At 48.9% G+C, this 23,215-nt stretch overlaps 3 protein-coding genes across 6 annotated transcripts in view; 1 reads left to right on the forward strand and 2 right to left on the reverse strand.

Annotated features, from left to right (window-relative positions):
- Positions 1-839, forward strand: part of col11a2 (collagen, type XI, alpha 2) — a gene marked incomplete at both ends in the record, with an annotated part of 52,922 nt that extends 52,083 nt beyond the window's left edge. Inside the window, 3 exons of the mRNA XM_084455028.1 lie at positions 135-203; positions 344-580; positions 693-839. Coding sequence (XP_084311154.1) covers positions 135-203; positions 344-580; positions 693-839 — 453 coding nt within the window. The remainder of the gene's footprint in view (positions 1-134; positions 204-343; positions 581-692) is intronic.
- A 3,542-nt stretch (positions 840-4,381) lies between these two features.
- Positions 4,382-8,731, reverse strand: hsd17b8 (hydroxysteroid (17-beta) dehydrogenase 8; the record flags this gene model as incomplete). Its single annotated transcript, XM_084455320.1, has 9 exons — positions 4,382-4,500; positions 4,667-4,741; positions 5,333-5,375; positions 5,997-6,081; positions 6,489-6,574; positions 7,270-7,365; positions 7,503-7,619; positions 7,960-8,162; positions 8,686-8,731. 9 exons carry the CDS (start codon positions 8,729-8,731, stop codon positions 4,481-4,483), a joined length of 771 nt encoding a protein of 256 aa, XP_084311446.1. The 3' UTR covers positions 4,382-4,480.
- Positions 8,732-10,771: 2,040 nt separating this feature from the next.
- brd2a (bromodomain containing 2a) lies at positions 10,772-23,193 on the reverse strand. Of its 4 annotated transcripts, none has more exons than XM_084455305.1 (13): positions 21,509-23,193; positions 17,731-18,040; positions 17,163-17,300; positions 16,841-16,988; positions 16,510-16,700; positions 15,782-16,282; positions 15,492-15,620; positions 15,121-15,336; positions 14,585-14,871; positions 13,452-13,644; positions 13,226-13,361; positions 12,420-12,545; positions 10,772-11,124 (listed from the first exon to the last, which is right to left on the reverse strand). In XM_084455305.1, exons 1-13 carry the CDS (start codon positions 21,538-21,540, stop codon positions 11,000-11,002), a joined length of 2,532 nt encoding a protein of 843 aa, XP_084311431.1. In that variant the 5' UTR covers positions 21,541-23,193; the 3' UTR covers positions 10,772-10,999. The 4 variants fall into 4 exon arrangements, with proteins under 4 accessions (XP_084311431.1, XP_084311430.1, XP_084311429.1 ...); XM_084455304.1 differs by having other exon boundaries at positions 10,772-11,127; XM_084455303.1 differs by having other exon boundaries at positions 15,109-15,336.
- Positions 23,194-23,215: the final 22 nt, after the last annotated feature.

The following is a 23,215-nucleotide window of genomic DNA, read 5'->3' on the forward strand; positions in this document are numbered from 1 at the left end:
CTAAACACAGAAAAAGAGCCATTCTGGAACGGAAACTTTTTAAAGTAAAGCAAACAAACATTATAGTTATATGTACAGTTTTACCTGTATAATTTTGATCTGAACATCTGTTCATATGTGTGTCACCCTGTCAGGTGAAGATGAACTCGTGGACCAAGGAGACCCCAGGCTCCTGGTACAGTCAGTTTGCCACAGGCAGCAAGGTTAGTAGGGGCTTCACAGCATCGTGGCTCTGAGTACCTCATTTTACTGATCATAAAACATTCATCAGAGTAATTCCTCCTCTTCTCCTCTTTCTCCTATGCCCCCCCCCTCACTTCTCTCCTCCTCCTCCTCCCCTCAGCTCTCCTACGTGGACTCTAATGGCGAGTCCATCGGCGTGGTCCAGCTTGGCTTCTTGCGTCTGTTGAGCGTCCAGGCACGTCAGAACCTGACCTACCACTGCCACCGCTCCGTAGCCTGGTCCGACCGCACCGCCAAGAACAACCACAAGAGGGCTCTGCACCTCCAGGGCGCCAACGAGGAGGAGCTCAGCTACGAGACCAGCCCCTACATCAAGGCCCTCGTGGATGGATGCTCCGTGAGTACAGTCCTTCCCCTGGACCTCAACGCCTCCACGCAAAGACTAATCTGCCAACAGGGATGTATCTCTTAATGACCTACTGACAACCCCTCTTTTTCTGCTCTTACAGTATCGTAAAGGGTTGGACAGGACGGTTCTGGAGGTGAACACGCCACAGGTGGAACAGCTCCCCCTGCTGGATCTCAAGATCACAGACTTTGGGGAGAGCAACCAGAAGTTTGGCTTCGAAGTGGGACCTGTCTGTTTCCAGGGCTAAAAACACCATGCATAGAAAGAGAGACACGCAGATACATAAGGAATATACATATACACTGATACAGGCATTCACAGACGGACACACACACGCACGCACGCACACACACTTAAAGACACACATAGACATACCGACATACAATACACGTCCAATAATTTGTAAATTAATTTTATGATATGAATCACACACACAAATACGCACGCACACACACACACACACACACACACACACACAGATGCTGTTGTGAGATCGACATGCACTCACTCAAGTACATGCCCGGGGAATGAAACACCTCCCAGCAAAGTGATGGACGTGAAGAGGAGAAGGAGGAGCCAAGTAGAACACAAACACAAAGTCTCGCGCCCCAGAGGAGAAGCCAACATCGAGCGCGGGACAGAGAACTCTGGTTCTGAGCCTCAGCAGAACCTGGGTTCCTTTCCAGCGAGCCGCCGGCCTCGGTGACCGGCGACCTTCCGCGCCTGCCAGAGCCCCCCCGTCTCCGCCCCCGTCTCCGCCCCCCCCCCCCCCCCCCACTCCTCTCTTCCCCCCGCTGTCTCTCTCTTTCTCTCGCTCCACTCGTCTCACCCACTCTACCTCTTCTGTCCGCCCCGCTAGCCACCCCCCCCCGCCTTTGTGCATCTCCTGTGTTAAGCCCCGCCCCTTCCTTCGCCTCACTTCCTGTCTCTCTTCACCATATTAAAGACCAAAGAGTAAGAATGAATGGGAGTACCACATGGACCAGACACCAGCCCAGCCTGTTAACACCCAGGCCTCACACACAGGAGCACTTCCGAGCCTCTGTGTTGTCCAACGCTAGAGTGAAGTTTGTTCTGTTCATTATTAAATCTCCACAGTGAAACGGCCCTGCTTGGCGTTACAAAGCCATGTCACCAAAACGCTACAGTTGACCCCTCAAGGGTCAAACGGCGCCAGGTAGACCGGAAACTTCACTGTGTGTTTGCGTGGTGTCGGTGGAGCTCAGAGAAGCTGTGAGATCTGATGTACGCATGTGAGAGCCATGTACACCGTCTCAGAACTGTAAGCCTAGTTATTAGTGGGCAGAAGAAGGTTGCATGCAAACTAAAAGTGCAGGACAGAGGGTTTTCTCTTCCTCCTCCAAGTATCGATGAACCGAAGCCATTAACCTTGTAAATTGTATTGAACTTGATGTATTGTACATGTATTTTATAAATGTTACAACTGTCTTAAACAGAACCAGGAAGTGTAGTCCATAGACCAGCCCTGATTGGCCAACACGATCATGCCATGGAAACCAGTCCAGTATTGAGTAGTATTTTTCACTAGCTCTGTTGAAGCACGGGATATCAGGGGTTCAATATGTATATGAGTTTAACAGTTGACACAAAAAAAAGTAAGTTCTCTTCCACAACAGTGAATAAATGCATGTTTTCAAAAGAACTGTGTGACTAGGTGCTACTTCTACCAAAGCCTAATGTGTTTTTACTCTGAAATGAATCATTCATTTTCTTTAGTCTCTTTCACAATCACACACTGATGCTATGGCCAGTGTTCATATGCTGGAAATGTGCAGAACAATCAATTTGTACAGAGATAGTGATATTCTATTGTATTTATTTAAACTCAAAACAGGGTGCTATAAAAGAAAAAACTAACCACCAAATACTCCAGTCGAATGTGGTATTTCATTTGTATTTATTTCCTGTAGTTTTCACTTTTGACGGTCATGAGAACGATTAAATACATATTAAATAAACATCATAACCCTGAGTTATCTGTGCACACCACTTTGGTCCACGCATGTTAAAAAAAGAAAACACCTTTGTAACAACTAAAGAACTTGTGGCCAGATTTCATATTTCATTGTAACCCTTTTAGCGATCACCAACTGTACTGTGCTGTTACATCTGCTTCCGTTGTTATGATTAAATGGTGACTCTCCCATACCTGTCACATCTCATTCTGGGGACTGGGCCTGAGCTGGGACTAGGCTTTCTGGGACTAAGCCTTCTGGTGCTAGGACTTCTGGGACCTTCTGGTGCTAGGCCTTCTGGGACCTTCTGGTGCTAGGCCTTCTGGGACCTTCTGGTGCTAGGCCTTCTGGGACCTTCTGTTGCTAGGCCTTCTGGGGCTAGGGCTAAACTGGGGCTGGGCTAGGCTGCAGCTGGGGCTAGGCTGGTGCTGGGCTAGATTTGGGCTGGGGCTAGGTCAAACCAGAGTCACGTAGACTATCCATCGGTGGTTCTGTTCTGGGGGGGGGGGGGGGGGGGGCTGTGGATCCTACAGTAGTGAGACCAGACCACAGCAGGCAGGAGACAGCTAGTGGGAGGGGGCGGAGTTTATCAACCACCTGGGGGTTCAAATGACTAAGATGTTGTTTATAAGTAACAATGTGGCTACGGGCTAATATCATTATGGGATATGTGGTGTATTTGTTTTCAACTGTTTGTCTTTTGATATAGCAGGGAGATGGGGGGATGACCTGAACTAAAGAACAAGTCTGTGATTCTCTGAAGAGAGTTACATTGACTATTGGGTTTGTTTTAATGTTAAGGACAAACAGATGTTTCAACAAAATAATGGTGCTGAAAAGAGAAAAAGTATTATTTTATAATGTATGTAAGTATTTTTTTTTCTATTTTTTGTTTCTGTAATATATAATCTTTTTAAAAAGAGCTGCTTGACTCCTTTGTTTTTCTTCCAAGTCCCTCCCCCTTTCTTCCAAGTCCCTCCCCCTTTCTAACCCTCCCTCATTATTGGCTGGAGATGCATGTTGCCCACGGCTACCTAAAGCTAGTTTTTTTTTTTTTTCCTGTTTCCTCTTACAGAATGACATCATCACTCACCAAGCTCCAGTCATCACCTGTGTGAACGCGACCACACCTGTATTATGGGGTGTAACAGTCAATGATTGTTATTCATTATTTCCACTAAACATCATCCCACCGTCACAATAATACTTCCTTTGCCTTATGGCCCTCCCTCCTCCCCCCTTTCTCTCTCCCCCTCCATCTCCATCCCTCCCTCCCTCCATCTCCATCCCTCCTCCAGTCCCTCACTCCCTCCGTCAGCTTTGCTTTACCTCCGCTGTCTGGGATTAATTTCACATCTTGTTGATGTTTTCTGTTCAACGTCTTCAATTAAACCACATGCCAATGCATCTCCTCTGTGTGCCGTCTGTGTTAGTATGTCGTGTGTGTGTGTCTGTGTGTGTGTGTGTGTGTGTGTTAGTGTGTCGTGTGTGTGTTGGTACGTTACTTCTTTTTCTCCACCTCTCTGACCTAGACTCACATCTAGGTTAGCTTAGAGACACATTATACAAGAGGATTTGTAACCTGCAAGACATTAGGGCCACAGGGTTACAAATATATGATTTTATTTCTTACACAAACACAGATATACACTGTACACAGTAGTTAGATTCCCATGAGGTAATGACCAATCAATCACAAATTAAAGTCATTAATTACAAGAACAGTCCCCTGGAGGGATGAGAAGAAGTTAAAAGGCCCCTTCTCACCCCCACCCACCCCCCAGCCCCCCAGACAGGCCCCCCATGGATCACAGGTGGGTGGGAGGGTTCTGGGTTCTGAATTCAAGAACAAGTCACAGCCGGAACCTCTAACTGGTCTGCAGGATGAAGGACTTGATAATGGACAGTTGTCTCAGCCAATGAAAAGTCCTCCTGAAATAAAGCAGGGTTAATTATTTTGGTCATCGAGGCTGTGGAAGTTGTGTGTATGTGCTACAGAAACAGACAGCACATAATATATTGTTGAAGATTGATGGGTTTCTCTTCTTTCAAGGCATTACTGGTCAAACCTGATCAAGGCATTCCTAGTCAAACCCACCTGTAACTTCTATACTGATTCCAGTGATGTAGCGAGAGTCATCAGAGGCCAGAAAGGCACACACATCAGCAACCTCTAAGGAACAGAGAGAGAGAGAGAGAGAGAGAGAGAGGTGGGGAGGGAGGGATAGACAAACAGAAAGTGAGAGTGAGAGAGAGAGAGAGAGAGAGAGAGAGAGAGAAAGAAAGAAAGAAAGAAAGAAAGAAAGAAAGAGAGGGCAGAGAAACAGAGAGAGAGAAGGAGAGAGAGAGAGAGAGAGAGAGAAAGGGCAGAAACAGACAGAAACAGTGTGTGGGGGGGGTGAGAGAGAGGGAGAGAGAGGGGGGCAGATAAACAGAGAGGAAAAGAGAAAGAAAGAGAGGCAAACAGAGAGAAGAGAGAGAGAAAGATTAGGTTTAGGAGTGCCCAATCAGAGTTGCAATCTATACAGAGACGAGGGTTTGTCTAAACCCTTTTAACCCTGAAAGTACAGTGACAACATTTTGAATATTAATTGGATTTTCCCTATAATACTAGAAAGCGCAGTTTCTCAGCTTTCAGCAAGTGTTGGAGTGAGGAATTTTTTAGATTTGTTAGATATTTTTATAATATTATTAAATATTTGTTAGATATTTTTAAAATGTTGCCGGTGACGTGGTCGTATCGGAAGGGTTAATAGTGACCCACCTGCAGGATGACCCATCCTTCCCAATGGCACCATGGAGGTTATCTGAACACACAGAAAGAGAAAGGCCAAGAGAGAGAAAGAGATAAGAGATACAATGATGCAAGTAGGCATACACACCCTAACCTTAACCTAACACACCCTAACCCTAGCCCTGCTGAAGGTACAGGGTGGACTGGATGGGTTAGTCTCACGATACCAGACATTCAGGATCTCCGCCTAACAAACGTCTGGGGTTTTCCATGTTGAAACAGTCGCTAGAATGCCGGCGATGGCCGGTAACAAGACTACGCCTACTGCTTTTGGATTAAACCTGAACAAGGCTATGCGCTTAAAGTCGCACTGAAATGAAAAAAGCATTCTGTCCCATTTTGGTTCACATAATTGATCATAGTGTTCGCCTATTCAACAATGTATGCCAAAAGAATTACAAAATTCTACTTTTGACGAATCTTATATCAAAGTATTTAATTTATTACTTCCTGGAAAGCGGTAGGTCACGTGACGACAACAGGTACCTTAGATTTTAGGCCAATAATCTCACAACATCCACCCGTCAATCAACGCTATCCTTCTATCGAATCTGTCTAAAGTTCTTAAAACCCGTCCACTTGTCAATGTTCCAATGTCTCGCGAGTCCAGAACCGGGTTAGTAATCCACCCTACCTTACTGATGACTTTATCTGGGACCTTGTCAGTCATGGGAGTGGTGATGAATCCTGGTAACACACAGTTACATCGGATCCCAAACCTACACACGCACACGCAAGCACACACACGCACGCATGCACACATGCACACACACGCACACACACACACACACACACACACACACACACACACACACACACAACAGCTGTATGAAACTTATGAAACAGCCTGGAAACTTTGTTGTCTGGAGGCAGCTTTTCCTCCAACTGTTGGGGCAAATGCATATATATATCTCTCGTTCTCTTTCCCACCTTTCCTCCCCATCTCTCTCTCTCTCTCCCTCTCCCTCTCCCTCTCTCTCTCCCTCTTTCTCTCTCTCCCTCTCCCTCTCCCACTCCCTCCCTCCCTCCCACTCTCTCTCTCTCTCTCTCTCCCTCCCCCTCCCCCTCTCCCTCTCTCTCTCCCTGTGAAGTGAGTGTAAGTTGGGGCATGTGAGACCGGTCCTACCTGCTCAGCTCCTTGGCTGCAGTCCTGGTGAGCCCCTCCACTCCGGCCTTAGAGGCAGAGTAGTTGACCTGGCCGATATTACCCACCTGGAGGCAAGCCGAGACACAGGGACGACAGGGTCAACAGGTCAGCACTGTGAGAGCAGGGTCAACAGGATCAACAGGATCAACAACAACAGTCAACAATGGGAGAGCTTTGACCTAAATAATGCTCACACAAGAAAACAACACGTCGGTGTTCTTAAAGTCGCACTGAAATTAAAAAAGCATTCTGTCCCATTTTGGTTCACATAATTGGTCATAGTGTTCACCTATTCAACGATGTATGCCAAAAAAATTACAAAATTCTACTTTTGTTGTAATCTTATATCAAAGTATATAATTTCTTACTTCCTGGAAAGCGGTAGGTCACGTGCAATGACGACAACAGGTACCTTAGATTTTAGGCCAATAATCTCACGACATCCACCCGTCAATCAACGCTATCCTTCTATCAAATCTGTCTAAAGTTCTTAAAACCCGTCCACTTGTCAATGTTCCAATCAAATTCCTCTAAACATATGTCCCACCCTCATAGCTTGTTTGCGTCGGAAATACGTCAAACTACGGAAGTTAGATGATCTCAAACGTCCATTTCTGTGCGACTTTAACCAACAGCAAAAGCACGGGCCTGTCAGATCCACTCATATTTCCACAGGTGCTGAGAACTTGATTTGGAACTTGCCCTTCGTACAGTAGTAGTAGTATGACTTGCCATCAGTAAAGATGTCCGCTTGACTCACCTTGCCCACAATGCTGCCCACAGTAATGATGGAACCCTTGGGAGCTCCACAGGCCACCAGGGCCTTGGACACGGCCTGGGTGAAGAGGAAGGTACCCTGGGACGCGAGAGGAGGAGAGAAACAAGTGGTGCATTGTGGGTAAGGACGTTTGCCCCTGCTCAGCCCGACTGCGCAGTGTGAGATGAACGTTGCGAAATGTCCACAGCAGTACCATGAGAGGTGGGAGGGGCTACCTTGAGGTTGACCTGTATGACCTTGTCAAAGTCTGCCTCCTCCATCTTAAGCAGGAAGTCATCTTGAGTGATGCCGGCAGCGTTGACACACACTGACGGGGGCTGGAAGAACCGGCACTGCAGGAAGGGACAGGATCCAGTTAGCTCTGGTGAGGGTGTGTGGAGAGAAAGAGAGACAGAGAGAGAGATAGATAGAAATAGTGTGTGTGTGTGTGTGTGTGTGTGTGTGTGTGTGTGTGTGTGTGTGTGTGTGTGTGTGTGTGTCTGCAGGGGTGAAAATTAACTTTTTGGCTCACGGTGAGTCACCTGCCAAGGGGACTGTAGATGAAAAAATCTACCAGCCAAGTAGTCTTCCGAAATCTAGTCGCCAATTGGAAATTTTACCTGCATTTGGCCGGTGGCAGGTGTTAATTTTCAGCCCTGTGTGTGTGTGTGTGTGTGTGTGTCCCTCTCAGACCTGTATGCTAGTGACCAGCTTCTCTACACTCTCCCTTGATGACACGTCCACGGTGGTCGCCATGTGATCCTGGCCTCTGAGGTCATGGGTCAGGATACCTAGGGTCTGATTAGCCGACTCCTCGTTAATGTCAGCAACCACCACAGTGGCACCCTCAGAGGCAAGGCGCTGACAAACCGCCCGTCCGATGCCACTGCCCCCTCCTGGACAGAATGAGAGAAGCAAGTAGGTTAGGTGAGAGGTGAACCTCTAGGAAGGGCTGCAGTGGCATACTACTGTGTTTTGCAAAATGCTTGATAGATAGGTGGCAATAGTAACTAGGTGTCCGAGTGCATATCAACCCTTCTGTTGATTTGTGTATTTAATTATCTATAAGAACCTAATATGAGCCATGCTTTGACCCGCAAAATATAACAATCTGCACGGTTTTGCCATGAAGACTTGGTTGCAAACATTAGCCCATTGCTAGATTTGATAGTCTTGTTGAGACTATTTCACTTTAGACGCCATGTAAAATTGATCGCAAGTTCTCGAGAACAGCTTGGATATACTGTAACGTAACTCCATTTTGAGGTGCTGGCTACTGTACGGATATATAGTTCCTCCGTCGAACAGAATCGCTAAATATTTGACCAAAACTTCGACAAGAGACCGATTCTATGTAGCTGCCTACCTTTGACATGGTTAGGTTGAAAGCAAATTCACGAGGTGAAAAAGGAGACTGACCCGTCACAACTGCCAACCTTGATATGAGTCTTGTGGCGGCTGCCATGTTTCTTCTGTTTGTGTTGTTTTCTGTTTGTCCGCTAGATGGCGCCACAGGACAATATTTATGACGATGTCGACGATGTCTAGCCTCTAGGCATTCATACTTTGAATTGCGTGAAATCTACTGTAGTACCAGATGTAAATGTGTACTAGACTATCATTTACATTTTAAATTACATTTTTTAAATTCTTTAAATTCCCAAGACTGACCTTTGTTCTTCTTGCCCACCTAAGGACATAAATCCAATTAAATCAAATAGGCTAACGTATGCTTTGTCTTTTTATTCATGTACAATTTGTCAAACGCAGTCAAGTCAGAGGTAATACAGACACACTTGCGAGTAAGATTGTGACAGTTCTTTAGTATTTTTATTTCAGAAAAGAAAAGAAAAAGATAAAAACTGCCACTTAAGTTAAGGTGGAAATACGAAAACCTTGACTGTAAAGAGACAAAAAAACAAGAAATCTTAATGTGATAAAGAAAAGCATGCTCCAAAGTTGTGCGATTGTAGAATATGCACATAACTTCAGTTGAACCTTTTTTTCTTAAGCTGTACATGTTTTTGAGTAGAAGACTTTGACCATGACAGTATAACCACATAATGCCTTAGGGATTTGGTCCTCATGTTCGATCAAATCCCGACCAAAATAAATAGCTAACCTCACACACTAAATCATAAAACACCCAAAGACAGCTCAACTGATTAAAAAGCATGACTTAAATAAAATCACAAAATGAGTACCTCTAAATAAAGGAGACACTCTAACCTATTCAGAAACCTTGATTTATCCAAGATCAGTTTGAAACATTCCAGCTGCCAAAATTGTCAAAAGGCCAAGTTGTTTTGAAATAGTGCTGTTCTGTGCCCCCGCATGCATGTTAACAATGTTGCCGTTAAGATGTGAGGGGCACTCGGGACACCAAATCAAATGGACTACAAACACCACGAAGACTCCAAAATGTGTGTAACTTAAGTACAACCAGATGGATGTCAATAGTTTAGGAGCCTATGTGCACTGCATGTAGATGATTGTATCTAGCGTCTGTAGACTTCCAACTATCCTGGGACACATGGAGATGTAGAGGAGAGGAGGAAAGGTGACGAGGAAAGGAGACAAGGGAGTAACCAGGAATCGGTTTGTGTTTTGGGCACAGGTGAATTGAGGTGTGCTCACGGGTTTATTGGCAGATCGATCACATGGAGAAAGCAACACAAATGTACGTTGGAAAACACTAAATGTACGACTGAGGGGGTGCGGCCAAAGAACACTCCGAAAAATGAGCGGTTCACTTGTTAAACCAACGCACACGTCACATGACTGTTCCATGGCCAGAGAACATTTAACAGTTGTATAGTAGTGCATCCCAACATCTACCAGCAGGTGGCGCCACTCCCTATGAACCTCCAGTCACCCAAGACTGAGCAGTCCCTAAACAGACTGAAGGAGAGAAAAATGTTGTACAGATGTGATGTCTTCACCGATCAGAGGACGCGTCGTGCAGACAGACACAGTCCCGTCGGTTCTAGCTCAGTCCATGCAATGTGTGCATTTTATACTCCAACTGACCGAACCTCACCACGGTGCTTTTTTAACATGATCTATGACCTTAATATCAGCATCAAATGAGCAAGGCTGCATTCGCGATGGGAATCCATGCGCACAAACATACACACACCCATGTGCACGTACACACACACACGCAGACACACACACACACACACACACCTGTTAACCCCCTAATAAAAAAACAAGCAAAGAGGAAAAAAAAAACAAGACATTCTGTCCACACCTTTTCTACTTCCCCACAATTAGGGGATTCCTTAAAATGCTTCTTTATAAAAGAAAAATAGATATTTATATTATCTGTACACCGTATTTACACAGCATGAGGGAGAAGGACACAGCAAGTTGAGATGATCCCAGGAGGAAGACGAGACACTGGATCCAGAACCCTGTAGCCCCCCCCCCCCCCCCTCTCTTTCTGTAGTCTGTGTAGCGGTGATACCATGCACCCCCCCCCCCCCTCTTCCTGTGCCTGGTTCAACAGCATCCCCGCTTGTGCGTCCCTTCTGGTTCTACAGAGTCATTCAGAGCATCCGTGCTCCCAGGGACTCGGGGTGCACGGAACACGCGGAACACAAGGAACCCGGCGGGAGAACCCAGTCTTGTCCGTCAGGGTTCCGGCCCCGGTTCTGCCCACTGAGCGCAGCTCTGGCCCCCCTGTGGGTCTAGCGGTGGGGGTCTGGTCCCCCCCCCTCAGCGTTGGGCCCTAGTCAGAGTCACTGGTGTCAGAGGAGGAGGAGGAAGAGGAGGAGGAGGAGGAGTCGGAGCTGGAGCTGCTGGCGCTGAGGCGGGAGGCGGCGGCGGTGTGAGGTTCCGCTGCACTGGGCTTCTCTGCTGGAACACAGGACAGGACACACACAGGGTTACACACACACCAGGACACACACAGGGTTACACACACACCAGGACACACACAGGGTTACACACACACCAGGACACACACAGGGTTACACACACACCAGGACACACACAGGGTTACACACACACCACCACACACACACACACACACAGGGTTACACACACACCACCATCACACACACACACACACACACAGGGTTACATACACACCACCACACACACATACACACACACACACACACACACACAGGGTTACACACACACCACCATCACACACACACACACACACACACACACACACACACACACACACACACACACACACACACACACAGGGTTACATACACACCACCATCACACACACACAGGGTTACATACACACCACCATCACACACACACACACACACATACACAGGGTTACACACACACCACCATCACACACACACACACACACACACACACACACACACACACACAGGGTTACACACACACACCACCATCACACACACAGGGTTACATACACACCACCATCACACACACACACACACACACACACACACACACACACAGGGTTACACACACACACCACCATCACACACACAGGGTTACATACACACCACCATCACACACACACACACACACACACACACAGGGTTACATACACACCACCACCATCACACACACACACACACACACACGGTTATATACAGACCATCACACACACACACACACACACATACACACACATACACACACACACACACACACACACACACACACAGGGTTACATACACACCACCATCACACAACACACACACACAGGGCTACATACATACCACCATCACACACACACACACACACACACACACACACACACACACACACACACACACAGGGTTACATACACACCACCATCACACACACAGGGTTAACATACACACCCCCACCACCACCATCACACACACACACACACACACACACACACACAGGGTTACATACACACCACCATCACACACACAGGGTTATATACAGACCACCGTTACACACACACACACACACACACACACACACACACACACACACAGGGTTACATACACACCACCATCACACACACACACACACACACACACACAGGGTTATATACAGACCATCACACACACACACACAGGGTTATATACAGGCCACCATCACACACACACACACACCGGATAACATACGTGTGTGTGTGTGTGTGTGTGTGTGTGTGAGTCAGTATGCGCGCCTCTTACGTTTGGTTTTGGCGGGTTTCTTGCCAGAGTTCAGCTGTCCGGAGACGTCCAGCAGCCTTCTCTCCAGCTCCAGCTGTTTCTCCAGCGCGAGCTCCTCCCGGGACTTCCCTGCTCCGCCCTTCTTCCCTGCAGGACAAGCGCCGGACAACACAGGGCTCAGCGCACGCAACACCGCCAGGTGGGTGAGAGGATGCATCACTGGCTCGCTAGCACCCTGGGCTGAGTTTCCCCTGAGGCATCGTAGCGCTACGTTCATCGTAAGCTACGGCGTTCATCATAGCGCTACGATGCCTCTGGGAAACTCAGCCCTGGGCTCTCTTGAATAAGAGACTTGTCTCACTGACTCCCCATTGAAATGAAGGAGTAGTACTAATAGCAGTACTCGTACCGTGTCCTGAACGGTCTAAAGGTAGGGAACAGGCAACAGGCCAGGGCTGAGTTTCCCAGAGGCATCGTAGCGCTATGATGAACGCCGTAGCTTACGATGAACGTAGCGCTACGATGCCTCTGGGAAAAACCAGCCCAGCGCTCTCAGTGAGATATTTCTGAGCTTAAGTCTGCATTCACCCACTAGTTGAATATATTATGTGGGAGGCCTGATTTTACCATGTTGGCAGTGAGATGCACAGGGTCTTATATGAGATACACAGGGTCTTATATGAGATACACAGGGTCTTATATGGGCCAGTTACCTATATGATGAGGATCTCAGTTAAGCCTGACCCACATCTCTCTCTACCCTTCTCTACCTCTCTCTCAGTATCTACCTCTCTCTGATTCTCTCTCTTTCTCTGGTCCTGTCTCACCGTAGGGCTTGCGAGGTTTCTTCCTCAGACAGGTCATGACGTATCTCTCCAGCTCCCGCAGCGTCGACGGCTTCAGGGTCTCAAAGTCGATCTCGATCTCCTCCGGGTTTGTGTCTCTCAGCGAGGGCTCCCGAGCCTGGAAGAAGGAAGGAAAGAAACGCCGATGTTAATACGGATTCATCAAAACGCACGAAAGAGCTCAGGCGGGATCCGGCCGTTCTCCTACCTGGATGATGTGGACGACGCGGCCGAGCTTCTCCCCAGGGAGCCGGTTGATGTCCAGGCTGAGCTGCCGCTTCTCGTCGTAGGACATGGGGGACACCTCCTCCTCCTCCTCCGAGTCGTAGTGGGGCAGCATGGAGGCCGGCGTCACGCCGTGACCCTGCATGCTGAGCATCATGCCCTGGGACTTCTTAGACCTGGCGGGGAGACGTTATGACCTTTAGGGTGCGTGTCCACCGGGGAGCTGTGTTTTAGAGCCGCCGCTGTTTTCTCGTTGTTTACAACGGGTAATGAGCTCTAGGGCGCTATAGAGACGAGAGCTGCGTTTCCAAGCGCTTTTTGGCGCTACGGCGCCGTGAGATCTAGGCTTTTTTTTCAGTTGAAAAAAAGTAGAACTTTTTGGGCTAGAGCGCAGGCTGTAAACGGCTGTTCTGACAATGACAACGGTCGGTTTTGTGGCAAAACCGCCGAGACGGCGAACGTTAGCGCTAGCTAACATTAGCTAGCCATCTTAACTTGGCTGGTTAATCTGCAGTCTGCGAAAACACGACACTCGTAGCTGTAAAACATCGGTAGGCTAGCCAGCTCTAAACTCTGGCTCTAGTGTGCTCGACGCAGCTGTAAGCTCGGCGCTGTTCAGCTACACACAGCTCGTTGGTGGACACACAGCCTTACTCCTTGGGTGTTTACATCCACATCTATGAGACCATAGAACAGTCAGGGAGGGGGCCGGATGATACAGTCAGGGAGGGGGCCGGATGATACAGTCAGGGAGGGGGCCGGATGATACAGTCAGGGAGGGGGCCGGATGATATACAGTCAGGGAGGGGGCCGGATGATACAGTCAGGGAGGGGGCCGGATGATACAGTCAGGGAGGGGGCTGGATGATACAGTCAGGGAGGGGGCTGGATGATACAGTCAGGGAGGGGGCTGGATGATACAGTCAGGGAGGGGGCCGGATGATACAGTCAGGGAGGGGGCCGGATGATACAGTCAGGGAGGGGGCCGGATGATACAGTCAGGGAGGTCAGGGAGGGGGCCGGATGATACAGTCAGGGAGGGGGCTGGATGATACACAACGCTGAAGCAGCTCCACCAGTGGCCAGTAGGGGGGGGGGGGGGGGGGCGCTACTCACTTGCTCTTGTTGTTCTTCCTGCCGGGGCCCCTCTTGCCTGGCGCGGAGCCACCTGCTCCCTTGCTGCTCTTGGTTTTCGACGTCTTGGTGACTTTAGCCGTTTTGGGCGCCTTGGGCGTCTTGGGCGCTTTGGGCGGCCGGAGAGGCACCGCCTCCTCCTCTATCGGCGGCCGGCGGTGCTTCTCGGGCTTCTTCTTCTTCTTCTTGTCCTTCTTGTCCTTCTTCTTCTTGGGTTTGACGATGGGAGCCTGGGAGAGGGCTGCCAGCTGCTCGTGGACAGCCTTGAGCTGGAGGACCAAGGAGGGGGGAGGGAGAGAGAGGAGCAGGGAGAGAGAGGAGCAGAGAGAGAGAGGAGCAGAGAGAGAGATCAGCTTATTGCACAAGCATAAGATCAGCAATAGAGATAATAATGGAAGGGTATGTTGTATATGTAGTGTGTTGAGAAAACAAGTGAAGTTGTGTGCGATAGGTGGCATGCGTGTGTGTGTGTGTGTGCGTGCGCGCGCCGTGTGAACTCAGGCTACCTGGGTACACACCTGTTCCTGCAGCTCCGCCAGCCGATTGGCTCGCTCCTCCTCGCTGTCCGAGCTGGGGCTGCTCTCGCTCTCCTCGCTTTCGCTGCTGGGCTCGCTCTCCGACGAGGAGGAGGAGGAAGATGAGGAGGAGGAGGAAGAGGAGGAGCGGCCGCCCCGGGGGGCGGAGGCCGCCGTCGGCTCGTCCGGCATTTTGGCGAAGCAGAACTCGAACACGTCCTGGAAGAGACCGGAGACGAGCGGCCGTTATCAGACCAGCGCGCTTCACATCCCACACGGACGGCGTGGCGGTCCAAAGCCAGAAGCCGTCAGGGAGAACACAGGAGAGGAGAGCCCCGCCCCCCCCGACGCGCCTCTGCTGCCGACGGCCGTACCTGTAGCTTGCGTGCCATGGCTACCACGTCGTGGTCCGGCGGGTTGTACTTGTAGCAGTTGGAGAACATGAGTCTGACGTCGGCTGAGAACTGCTGCGCCTCCCGGTACTCCCTGGTGTCCATCTTCCTCTGCGACACAACAAACACACTTCAGCTACAGCTCATTCTAGAAGGTTCTTTTCCATCCGTCGCCCGCCCCCATTCCGGACTCGGGACTCAGATCTCTGAAAAAAGTGAATGAGAGGGGGGTGGTGGCGGAACATGGGTCTGATCTGAACCGGTCAGCCCACCTTGATGGTGCTGAGGTCCATGGGCTGCTTGATGATGTCGTGGTAGTCGTGGAGGCCGAGCGAGGAGGCGTCGACGGGCTTGTAGAAGGGCCAGGCGTAGGCGGCGTGCTTCTTGGACAGCAGCTCCTTCAGGACGCCGTTGCAGTACCTCAGCTGGGGCCCCAGCTTGCTGCGTCTGGCCGGCGCGGCGACCATCGTGTCCGGCAGGTCCTTCTTTGGGGCCTTGATGGGCCGACCGCTCACCCCCCGCCTGCCCGCCGGCGCCTTCGCGCCCCCGCCCCGCCCCATGGCCATCCCCATGGCGCCCATGGCCATCCCCAGGCCCCCCATGCCCAGGCCCAGGGCGGGGCTGTGCCCGCGGTCCACGCCCAGCGAGGTGAGGGTGAGGGGGGAGTCGTGGCCCGACCCCATGCCCAGGCCGATGCCCCCCACGCCCATGGTGATGGGCATGGACATGGTGGTGGGCGTGGTGGTGTCGGCTTTCCGCTTCACGCCTTTTTTCTGAGCGGGGGAGGAGACACACGCAGACACAGAAGTCTTGTTAGTCGCCGAATATCTGTCTAAATATGTCTATGTCCTCTTTTAAAATGGCTGTAAATTCTATATTAAACACTGCACTCTATCGACAAACTTTCCATTGCTGGACTAAACATGTGTGCACATGTATGATGCCTTGTGAGACAGACGTGCGGTGTCGCATAAACACAGTGTCTGGTCAGCGTCGGTACCTTGGCGGTGGGCTGTGTGGGGGGCAGGCCCAGCATGGGGGGGCCGCTGAGGGCGCCGGGGGGCAGGCTCTTAGCCAGGAGGGTCTGGGGGGGGGTGGAGAGGAGGGAGTCCGGGGTCTCGGGGGTCGGGGGGGAGTAGGCCGACTGAGACACGGCCGGTACCTGGTGGGCCGTGGTTATACCACCTGACACTGGGGGAGGAGGGGGGAGGGAGATGAGTTAGGCTTCTTCAGGAACAAATGAATCCCTTGTCCCATAACCCCCCCAGCGGATCATGAAGATCTGAAAGACATTTGATCGGTGGATTGATTAATCAATAAACTGGTCTCACCTGCTCCCCTGCGGCCCTTGGCAGGCTTGCCCGGTTTGCCCCGGGGTGGCGGAGGGGGCAGCTCTATCTCCTCCTGGGGCATCTGGGCTACCTTCTGCAGGAAGGCCTTCTCCAGGGACTGGGCCATCAGCACGATGTCATCGGTGGGCTGGGGGGGGGGGGGCACACAGCCAGGGCTCAATAACCACCACCGACAGACGGGGTTCACACACTTCAACTTGTCATTAGCCAGGGAAGACCCTACTGGTGGAACGGAGTACAATGTGTCTGACCGACACAACTTGTGTCTCTTTCACACACACACACACACACACACACACACCTTGTTGTAGATGTAGCAGTTGGTGAACATGGTGTTAAAGTCCTGCATGCACTCGCTGGCGCTGCGGTAGAAGTTGTTCTCCAGGCGCTTCTTGATGGTGCCCATGTCCATGGGCTGCTTGATGATCTTGTGATAGTCCTGGAGGACGGGTATGGAGGCAGAGGGAGGGATGGAGAGCAAGATAAGGGTTTTTACTCATAACATGCTGCACCGGCGCACACGCGCATAGGGCTGGGTATCGATTCGAATTTCAAGATTTCGAATTCACAAGGTTCAGAATCGATTATCAGGATTTGATTCGATTCAATATCGATTCGGTTAGTGTTATTTAAAAAAATATATATATATATTTCATTACATGACTGCCAAGTTATGCAACACATCAATACTAGGGCTGGGTATCAATACCGATTTCCAAAAATGAATGAATGAATCACTGAATGAATTAATGAACTATTCATTCCTTCATTTATTCATTAAATAAAAGACCGATTTTGGGATTCATGAATCATCATGATTTTTTCTTTTACCCAGCCCGACACACACACACATTTCTGCGGACACTCACCGGCAGGTTGAGTTTGGAGGCGTCCACCGGCTCGTGGAAGGGCCAGGCGAAGTGGTGCCTCCACAGGGACTTGAGGAGCGCTTTCTGGAGGAACTGCAGCTGGTTGGTGACCCGGCCCGGGCGGCTGGGGTCTCTGACGGGGGGCAGGGGGGGCCCCTGCTGGGGGTTGAGGCCGTGGGGCAGCATGGCGGGGCTCTCGAAGCCCTCGAAGAGCAGAGACGGCTTCCTGATCCTCTTCCCGGGCCCCGGGGGGCCGTGCTCCATCGCCATGACGACGCCCGACATGCCCATGTCGACCCCGCCCATGGAGCTGTTGGAGGGGGGGGAGGGAGGAGAAGAGAGGAGGGGAGAGGAGGAGGTTGAACATTACAAACAGCGCTACCTGTATTGGTCAACCTATTACCTACCTCACTTATGAACTTGGCTACAACAATGGCTCCTGGTTAGTGACAGAGAAGATCCAAGTCATCCACACCACCCACCCCCCTCCTCCTCCTCCTCCCCCTAGAATGAGTTACCGTTTCAGTTAAACAGTTGCAGCCGACTAGTCAGCACTCCCAGAACCCAGAGGGTGAGCCACAGCACAGTACATCAAACACACACAGATCATAAATATGATCCATCTATGATGCACACTTCCTGGATGGAGCAGTGACTGACTGCTCTGCTATGTCTATGAGCTGTATCCGGGTGTGGTTGCTGGCCTTCTCGTTGCTGGCCTTGGGCTAGAATATGTAAATTCCACTCTACAAGTGACTGGCTGCCGGCCAATGAGCTTCTTAGAATACGCCATGAATAGTTATGAGAGGCGGGAACCCAGTAGAGTTTGAACCAGGTTATTGCATCACACCAGCCCGACAATATGCTGATGAATAGTTGTGTCTGTGTCCTAAATCTCTACCCTTTTTCCTGAAGTGTGCACTTGTTCACCCTCATAAAGAAGTACAGGGAAGTAGAAATACGTGTTTGACCTACATATATAATCCATCAAATCATGTATGACCAAACAAACAAACCAAACTACATCATGTATGAAATTGAAACTGCACACTTCATATTTAAGGGACCAGTGGAGGATTACGATGAGCGTCTGACTCGTGGTTTAGTTCCCCTGGTAGCCCCACCTCTGGCTGAGTTTCACTAGATGCAGTGCAAGGTTTCGATCATCTGTATATACTCTTCACTGCTGTACCAGACATCACTTCCTTTTTCTGCAAGTTACTATAGTCTGTTCAAAATGTACCCCTAAGAGGCATTGTGGGTCGAGTTTTACTGCCCACTTTCTCTTGCGTCGCCAAGGCAACGGAGCTATCAGTTCCGTTCCATTGGACGGTAGGCTGGTATTACCATGGTAACCAGCCCCTACTCACAACAGCTACAATAGGCACAGTCAAGGCAGTGCCTGGAACAGAGCCAGGAAGAGTCCCGCCAAGGATACAGTCCATTGTGAGAAAGAGTGGATCCAGTGATGATACATAGATAAGACAGCGGGCTGGTTTTTAATCGAACGCCAGGCTGTACTCCTAGAGGATTTGAGAGGATTAGGATGGGAGTAAGCAGCATGGCCGACTGTACTCCCCGACAGGCAAGGCGGAATTTACAACCTTCCTACTTTATCCTATCAAATACTTTCAAATCTACCGTCAGTGGAGTCGAGGATAACGATAACAAGCGTTTTCAGGACAAGACTGGTGTGTGTGATACACATCTGTTACAAACCTTTGCAGTGCACTGGTGCGTGGCTCTGACACACTGACCAAAATAACACCATGAACTCCATGTCAAGTCGCCCTATTGACATAATACTGGGAAGAAAACCTGACACAGGCTGAATCCCAGAGGCCCAGTAGGAATTCTGGGAACAGCTAAGAGAACCCACTAACAAGGATCATAATCATACATGATCCAGATAGATATAGTGTCACTGGCTGCTCCAAGGTTCAATATGAAGTCGCCATGCTTGTCGGCAGAGGGGTAAACCGATCACAGGTGAAAAAGGTGACACACATGCAAACCCATACATACACATCAAACAAATGACCTATTTTGGATTTAAAAACGGCTATTTTCACCTAAAGGTGAAAAGTCTGCACCCCTATGTCGGGCTATGGTCAATAAATGCATGTTGCTGTTATATAAATGTGATGCATGGGTTCTCATCCTCTGTGGAGTACAGCATCTAATAAAAGAATACATGTGACTACTTCCAACTGATATTACCATGTAGTTTTACCTTCTATTATAACCCAGACCACTTTCTTACAGGTCCCAGTGCTCATGGACAAAGACACGCATTACAGATTAGCTACTGAATTGAATATATCAAAAATAACGCCGGATCTGAATCATACATTAAAACTTCAATGACACAAGTATGGAAACATTTGACATTTGAGTGTACTTTATTGTAAGTAAAACTTTCAAATATACAAAAATATGACAAGCTACAAACTACAATATTTAAAAAGAAAAATATTCTACATGAATGAAAATATAACCTATATAATTATTTAGATATAAGTTCCACCCCTGAAAACGGTAGAGAAGTTTAAGGTTAGGATTTCTAAACTCAAAAACGAACCATCAAATACTTGTGATTGTTTCATATGACTAAATTGTAAACTGTCCGTGTTCCATCAGACCACTCTGGTCCTAGAAACTTGTGCAAGAAACTCCGAGAAACAAATCTACCCCAACAACAACTCAGTGGATGGTGTTAATCCATGCTCTGAACCAGACTGGTGTGGTGTTATTGGGGCACAGGTGAACTGGGAGACAAACCACTCCGGTTACCCAGCAACTCACGGAAACTTCCCAGCCAGCATGCTGCCCTGCCCCTACCCTCCCCGGGGTTACCAGCCAGCATGCTGCCCTGCCCCTACTCTCCCCGGGGTTACCAGCCAGCATGCTGCCCTGCCCCTACACCCCCCGGGGTGACCGGCGACCACGTCGCCCTGAAAACAACATCGTCTTGATCGAGAAAGCAACTGCAGTAAGTAGCAACTTGTTTAACTCGACTTACTAACAAAAAACTGTGCCGTCACCGACCCCTAACAGGGCACACATGGCTACAACAAACAACCAGACCCCAGACTGTCCACCGACACCGGCACTGATCCGCCCGGTAACGTTGAATCCCACCACAGCTACCTAGCTAGCTAGTGACCATGCACACCCAAACCGGGGCTGTCTCTGCCTCCAAGACATGCACAACACTTCCTCAGCTATCGTTAGCCGATTTAGCAAAACTAGGCTAAATGCAAAAAAAACAAGCGGGCCATTCTGTCCGAGTGACTGCCTGTGTGCTGATGACCGGTGAGCAGAACGACCAAGAGGGTTAAAAATACACCAGGAGCCAACGAGCCCGACATGACTGCGGTACGGTTCACTATGGAGACGCTAGGCTAGCTAACACCAGCCAGCTAGCTACAACGGCAAAACACTGAACTAACGTTACTAGAGGGAAGGAGGAAAATGGCGCCGGCGAAGCTAGTAAAATATGAACGAGCGGGCAACGACATTTTCTAAACAAGTATCCATATATAAACATAGCCTGCGAATAGACAACCAGGCAACCCTATTTCGCCACAGTAGTGAATATCCCCACGGCTGTCCCAGAAACAACGCATCTCCAAGCGTCTTTTCAACCTACACCCGGAGTACCCGAACGGCAGTGGGATCGGTGCGCGATAACATCCATTTTATGGAAAACACTAAATATGATGCACTAAATATTGCATCAGATCACAAGGCCTAGGTCATGTTTACCCATCGGTACCTGTCAAGGGGCGGGTTTAAAGCCGTCTCCATCGGGATGGATCCGGATTGTGATTGTAAGCTATTCAGTTATTCAGGTTCCGACTCGTCCTCCGGTATCCTTCAGTCTCCACCGCTCCACACTACTCACCGCTTCAGCGAAATGGCGAAACTTGGCTACACCCGATACTTTATAGACCAACCATTGACTGGATTGGATAGAGTAGGTTAAGACGACTACGCCCACGCAGCTCCTATTGGCTAGTCAACACGTCCGCCACAAGCTGCCACACCCCTAGTAGACTCACGTCTGGAGCGACTGCATAATAGCCTACATATGCCGCGCAAACTAAAACTTAATTTAACCTCTCACACCCGGAATTCATCGAGTTACACAACAAAACCGATCGAGAGTACCGTTTGCCTCACAAAACACTCAACGAGATCAGACGGTTTCGAGCAAGCCGCTTGGCCAGCCCTGCTACATTACGTCAACGTGGGCAAAGCAACGACGTGGATTGGTCAATGAAATTCTAACTCGGGCTTTCACTGTAAACAGAGAGAAAAGCCATTGGTTATTCGGCCCGGTCACGCGTATCTATCCGTCGCCAGACGCTGAAACCTGACTCCACCATGCACGCACATGACTTCCCTTGAAGAGAGAGAATCCGCATTTCGGTCTCTCCAAAGTGCAACAAGAACGCCATCTTGAAACGCAACGAGACTGCATTGAAATCAAATTATTCCCTAGGTTAAATATAACACATGCCACTAATTAGGGTAGCAATGAACGCACACAGCAAATACAATCCACGTTAATGCGCTTTCCGTCGAGGTTGCTGCTCCTCAAAGAGCGATGGCGCTCTGAAGAGGGCGCACACGGTGAACAGCACACTTTCAGACCAAAATCACACGCGTGTATTCTACTGCGAATTGAACATAACTATATAAATATGAAATATTTCGAAGCAGTCTACAGCTTTTAAAAACACAAGTGGACAAGCAAGGAGGGAAAGAACCAATTCAGATCCTAGGCCAAAATGGCCAAGGAATTGCCCTCCACTGAATGACACAGCAGTTTTTCTCCTTATCGTATGCTGCTGTAATTGCAAGCAATCCCCTTAAAAGATAGCCGGTCTACTAAACTGCTCAAATGAAAATAAACTCCATCTAATTACAAAACTAAATCTGTAATCGAATTCCACAAAGCACCACACCCAAAACAATATGCCACTATTACTGTTTCAAGAAAGCCTTGTAACTACAATACTGAAACAATTGGATAATTTGTTTTAACAACTGAATATACACGGAAACAGACTAAAAATATATAGGATTTAGAACAGAAATAAGCCCATTTTCGACAAGGCCCAAACACAGTTCACCACACTGCTGGTTACCTAACACACCCATCCCCCACACCACAAGGTTACAAGTTCCCTGCAATGTCACTCGAATTTGTAGTCTTTCAATAAATACTGACAAGTATCAAACATTGACAAGCTTTTGAATCAGAAAAACGACAATGAATTATAAAGATAATTGGAAAAAAATATATAATATAAAATAAAAATGAAAAACATAGTTTCTAAATAAATTCCAATAGTAGGCCTGAAATCAAATTATTGGAATCAATATTTAAAAATAAAAAAAATCGATGTGTAAATCCATGAGCTGCGAAACTTTCCTTCAATAATCTTCTTGTCTTCCAACACGACACTTTTTTTCA

This window comes from Borostomias antarcticus (genome assembly GCF_949987555.1).
Source record: "Borostomias antarcticus genome assembly, chromosome: 21".
NCBI classification, from domain to species: domain Eukaryota; kingdom Metazoa; phylum Chordata; class Actinopteri; order Stomiiformes; family Stomiidae; genus Borostomias; species Borostomias antarcticus.

Excerpts from the sequence above, each read along its gene's own strand:
- brd2a (XM_084455302.1), bottom strand. The coding sequence starts at position 21,540 with ATGGAGACGGCTTTAAACCCGCCCCTTGACAG. Across the intron at positions 18,041-21,508 it reads TTAAACCCGCCCCTTGACAG|CTCCATGGGCGGGGTCGACA; the intron begins GTACCGATGGGT and ends CCCCTCCAACAG. Across the intron at positions 15,621-15,781 it reads TGGACCTCAGCACCATCAAG|AGGAAGATGGACACCAGGGA; the intron begins GTGGGCTGACCG and ends GTTGTGTCGCAG.